General features: G+C 41.9%; 1 protein-coding gene across 1 annotated transcript; it reads right to left on the reverse strand.

Moving 5' to 3' along the window:
* Positions 1-2,891: 2,891 nt before the first annotated feature.
* LOC102398007 (TAR DNA-binding protein 43-like) lies at positions 2,892-5,628 on the reverse strand. Its single transcript, XM_045164026.1, has one exon. It carries the CDS (start codon positions 5,544-5,546, stop codon positions 4,302-4,304), a length of 1,245 nt encoding a protein of 414 aa, XP_045019961.1. The 5' UTR covers positions 5,547-5,628; the 3' UTR covers positions 2,892-4,301.
* Between the last annotated feature and the right edge of the window lie 207 nt (positions 5,629-5,835).

Raw genomic sequence — 5,835 nt, forward strand, 5'->3', positions numbered from 1 at the left:
CCCTAGAATGGAGTGAGTTCATCCAAAGCAGAAGTCAGCAGACTTTTTCTATAAAGGACCAGGTTGTAATTACTTCAGGCTTTCCAGGTCATATAGCCTCCGTAGCAACTATTCAACTCTGGCCTCAGAATTGAATAAAAGCAGCCACAGACAGTGAGTAAAGACATGGGTGTCAATGTCCAATAAAACTTTACTTACAAAGCAGGTTGTGGACTGGATGAGGTGATGCTGATCTGTCCAGCTCTGATCGAAAGCGCTGTCTCTTAAAACTATCAGAACACGCATCTTGACAAAATAATTTAAAATTAAAATGCAATCTCCATTCCTCTTTTTAAAGCCTGTGTAAGAATTCCAATTAAGAACTATCCGTGTATTTTTAACACATGATGGTGTATCCCTCACTGTGATGGTTTAATTAGTATACAATCCATGCCTAGTTAAATGTAAATGAAGTGCTTACTTCATGATAATTTAAAATGCTGTGTTGTATCACGAGCAGTTATTAAAAGGCTCATTGACATGATTGCTTATTTTGTTCTAGAATTTATTGTCAAGATGCAGCTTGGCAAGTTTTATCATTTCTTTTTTAAATATTAAACAAGTCTATGGCATCGAATAAGAATCTCTACTAGAATATTTTCTTTGGAGCATATAAAAAAAGTACAATAGTATTAATACAATAGATTATGTGTGTGTTAGTTGCTTCAGTTCAGTTCAGTTCAGTCTCTCAGTCATGTCCAACTCTTTGCGACCCCATGAATCGCAGCATGCCAGGCCTCCCTGTCCATCACCAGCTCCCGGAGTTCACCCAGACTCACGTCCATCGAGTCAGTGATGCCATCCAGCCATCTCATCCTCTGTCGTCCTCTTCTCCTCTTGCCCCCAATCCCTCCCAGCATCAGAGTCTTTTCCAATGAGTCAGCTCTTCGCATGAGGTGGCCACAGTACTGGAGTTTCAGCTTTAGCATCATTCCTTCCAAAGAACACCCAGGACTGATCTCCTTTAGAATGCACTGGTTGGATCTCCTTGCAGTCCAAGGGACTCTCAAGAGTCTTCTCCAACACCACAGTTCTAAAGTATCAATACTTTGGTGCTCAGCTTTCTTTACAGTGCAACTCTCACATCCATACATGACCACTGGAAAAACCATAGCCTTGACTAGACGGACCTTTGTTGGCAAAGTAATGTCTCTGCTTTTGAATATGCTATCTAGGTTGGTCTCAACTTTCCTTCCAAGGAGTAAGTGTCTTTTAATTTCATGGCTGCAATCACCATCTGCAGTGATTTTGAAGCCCAAAAAAATGGAGTCTGACACTGTTTCCCCATCTATTTCCCATGAAGTGATGGGACTGGATGCCATGATCTTCGTTTTCTGAATGTTGAGCTTTAAGCCAACTTTTTCACTCTCCACGTTCACTTTCATCAACAGGCTTTTTAGTTCCTCTTCACTTTCTGCCATAAGAGTGGTATCATCTGCATATCTGAGGTTATTGATATTTCTCCTGGCAATCTTGATTCCAGCTTGTGCTTCTTCCAGCCCAGCGTTTCTCATGATGTACTCTGCATGTAAGTTAAATAAGCAGGGTGATAATACACAGCCTTGACATACTCCTTTTCCTATTTGGAACCAGTCTGTTGTTCCATGTCCAGTTTTAACTGTTGCTTCCTGACCTGCATATAGGTTTCTCAAGAGGCAGGTCAGGTGGTCTGGTATTCCCATCTCTTGAAGAATTTTCCACAGTTTATTGTGATCCACACAGTCAAAGGCTTTGGCATAGTCAATAAAGCAGAAATATAAGTTTTTCTGGAATTCTCTTGCTTTTTCCATGATCCAGCAGATGTTGGCAATTTGATCTCTGGTTCCTCTGCCTTTTCTAAAACCAGCTTGAACATCAGGAAGTTCACGGTTCACGTATTGCTGAAGCCTGGCTTGGAGAATTTTGAGCATTACTTTTACTAGCGTGTGAGATGAGTGCAATTGTGTGGTAGTTTGAGCATTCTTTGGCATTGCCTTTCTTTGGGATTGGAATGAAAACTGACCTTTTCCAGTCCTGTGGCCACTGCTGAGTTTTCCAAAATTGCTGGCATATTGACTGCAGCACTTTCACAGCATCATCTTTCAGGATTTGAAACAGCTCAACTGGAATTCCATCACCTCCACTAGCTTTGTTCGTAGTCATGCTTTCTAAGGCCCACTTGACTTCACATTCCAGGATGTCTGGCTCTAGAGCACACCATTGTGATTATCTTGGTCATGAAGCTCTTTTTTGTACAATTCTTCTGTGTATTCTTGCCACCTCTTCTTAGTATCATCTGCTTCTGTTAGGTCCATACCATTTCTGTTCTTTATCGAGCCCTTTATCTTCGTATGAAATGTTCCCTTGGTATCTCTAATTTTCTTAAAGAGATCTCTAGTCTTTCCCATTCTGTTGTTTTCTTCTATTTCTTTGCATTGATCGCTGAGGAAGGCTTTCTTATCTCTCCTTGCTATTCTTTGGAACTCTGCATTCAGATGTTTATATCTTTCCTTTTCTCCTTTGCTTTTCACTTCTCTTCTTTTCACAGCTATTTGTAAGGCCTCCTGAGACAGTCATTTTGCTTTCTTGCATTTCTTTTCCATGGTGATGGTCTTGATCCCTGTCTCCTGTACAATGTCACGAACCTCCGTGCATAGTTCATCAGGCACTTTGTCTATCAGATCTAGTCCCTTAAATCTATTTCTCACTTCCACTGTATAATCATAAGGGATTTGATTTAGGTCATACCTGAATAGTCTAGTGGTTTTCTCTACTTTCTTCAATTTCAGTCTGAATTTGGCAATAAGGAGTTCATGATCTGAGCCACAGTCAGCTCCTGGTCTTGTTTTTGCTGAGTGTATAGAGCTTCTCCATTTTTTTTTTTTATTTAAATCAGTTTTATTTAAGAATTTCCAACAGTGACAACTCTTATAAAAAGCATCCAAGCACAGGACACAGAACTGCAGCAAACAGCATTCTTATGGGTAGCTAACAGACATGAGAACTTCCACCCTGCTTTGAGACACCCCGAGCTCACTGGTGAACTCTGCTTCCAAGTACTCCTGCAAAGCACACCACAAGCTCAGTCCATGTTCTCAACCCATCAGCTTCAGTTCACATTACCACACTTACAGATCAGTAACAGAAGAGAACACACACCATACAGCATTCACAGCAGTTGACAAAGGGGTAGGGGAAATACAAGTATCGTTTCACTTAACACATTCAGCTAACGTGGGTCATCTAAGAACAAAACTCACTTAAAAGTCTTCCAACAGATGTGGATGTCCTTTGAATGCAAAAACATTCGTACATTATTTGCTATCCTTGCTCTCTGCACACTCTTTCACCAAAGCCACAGGATTGAGAGACACATCTCGCCAAGTTAAAAAATATCCATTATGCACCACCAAGTCTCTGCACGCGCTCTCTCCTTTTCTCGCTCATACTAGCCTCTCATGCCTCGGCACCACCATCAATCCCACACAAGGTTTCAAAAGCTCAAACAGCCTTCTGGTTCCATATCACAGCCTTGCGTTCATAGCGTTGATACGACTCCATGAAATAAAGAGTAGCAGATAAAAATGGGACACCCACCGTCAAAGACGCAGCCTGCGCAGTGTGATGGCGAGTTCTTGAATGAGAAAGCATGTAGACAGAAGTATTCTTATGGCAGAATATTTACAGCACTACTTTCAATGAAGTGCTTCTTCCATAAACATTTGAAATGAGATGAACTGCAGAGATTAAATGAAGGCTTCATAATGTACTTTTGTATATGAAGGGAGACAAGTGTTAAAACAAAAACAAAAAAAAAAACCAAAAGAACCAACCACTGTGACACCATGATCTCCAAAGAAGAGATTTTCCTAAGGAAAGAAATCCATATGGTGGGGTTCAAATTAAAACAAGGAGAAAAGAATGTAGTCCTAATCAATGGTTTCCATTTTGAACATGCAAAGAATTCACTTGACAGTCCAGGGATAAAATATTACAGGAGAAACCCTTTGATATCAATTGTAGTGTGTTGGTTTACCAATCAGGCAAACAGCAGTTCACGTTCAAACACTCAATATTTCAACCCTTTATGTAACAAAACTTATAAAATTCCTTTAGCTCTTCCTCTTTTTCTAAAGAAAAATGTCAAAAATACTGCTGAATATACTCCACACTGAACAAACCAATTTTGAAAATTCTTACATATGTTATTTTACAATATACTTACCATGAGTTTAGAAAAATTTGAATTCCCACCAGTATACCAACTAACTGTAACCAAACGTCTACATTCCCCAGCCAGAAGATTTAGAATCCATGCTAGAGCCGAAGCCTCCATTAAAACCACTGCCTGACCCTGCATTTGATGCCGATCCCCAACCAATCGCTGCACCTGAATTAGAACCACTGTAAGAGTTATTTCCAGAACCAAAAGCCTGATTTGGCTCCCTCTGCATGTTGCCTTGGCTTTGGTTATTACCTGATGGGCCAGACTGGTTCTGCTGACTGGCTAACATGCCCATCATACCCCAGCTGCTCTGCAGAGCAGCCTGGGCTGCAGCCATCATTGCTGGGTTAATGCTAAAAGCACCAAAGTTCATCCCTCCACCCATATTACTACCCTGATTGTTTCCCAAACCCGCTCCACCCCCTCGACTATTTCCAAATCCACCCTGATTCCCAAAGCCACCTGGATTACCACCAAATCTTCCACTTCTTTCTAACTGTCTATTGCTATTGTGCTTAGGTTCAGCATTGGATATATGTACGCTGATTCCTTTAATGATCAAGTCCTCTCCACAAAGAGACTGGGCAACCTGATCATCTGCAAACGTAACAAAGGCAAAAGCCCTGAACGGTTTGGGGATGAAGACATCTACCACTTCTCCGTACTGGCAAAAGAACTGCCGCAGTTCATCAGCAGTCATGTCCTCTGTACAACGCCCAACAAACACCTTTCTGCTTCTCAAAGGCTCATCTGGGCTTTGCTTAGAATTTGGAAGTTTACAGTCACACCATCGTCCATCTATCATATGTCGTTGTGACATTACTTTCACCTGGGTTTCATATTCCGTGAAGCGAACGAAGCCAAACCCTTTTGAATGACCAGTTTTAATATCCTTCTTGACCTGAACCATAAGAACTTCTCCAAAGGTACTGAAGTAATCTTTCAGATCCTGTTCAGTTGTTTTCCATGGGAGACCCAACACTATTAAATCAGATGTTTTCTGGACCGCTCTTTTCACTTTCACTGCTGATGAAGCATCTGTTTCATCCATTTTTCTTTTGTTATCTTTGGGATAGTTGACAACATATACCAGATTCCCCCAGCCAGCATCGGGGGCGTGCAGAATTCCTTCTACCAGACGGACACCTCTCATACACTGAGACACTGGATTCCGGTAGCGCAGCCCACATGCCCCTGGAAACTGGGCTGTAACCGTGGACAGCAGCACTGTCCCATCGTCTTCCGATGGTATCTCAATAGGCTTGTCATTCTCATCTTCGGTTACCCGAATGTATTCAGACATCTTTGTTTCTCCGCTAGGCCGCTGCTAGGAAGCCCGACAGGGAGAATGAAGCAAGGAGGAATCCAAGAGCAGCCCAGCTACCACTTCGCTCCCACAAAAAATCGAGCTTCTCCATTTTTGGCTGCAAAGAATATAATCAATCTGATTCGGGTGTTGACTATCTGATGATGTCCATGTATAGAGTCTTCTCTTGTGTTGTGTGAGTTGCTTAGCTGTATCTGACTCTTTGCAACCCCATAGACTGTAGCCCACCAGGCCCCTCTGTCCATGGGATTCTCCAGGCAAGAAC

Source organism: Bubalus bubalis, chromosome 22 (genome assembly GCF_019923935.1).
Source record: "Bubalus bubalis isolate 160015118507 breed Murrah chromosome 22, NDDB_SH_1, whole genome shotgun sequence".
Classification (NCBI taxonomy): Eukaryota; Metazoa; Chordata; class Mammalia; order Artiodactyla; family Bovidae; genus Bubalus; species Bubalus bubalis.

Bases quoted from the DNA above. Each gene is read 5' to 3' on its own strand.
- LOC102398007 (XM_045164026.1), bottom strand. From the start codon at position 5,546: ATGTCTGAATACATTCGGGTAACCGAAGATGAGAATGACAAGCCTATT.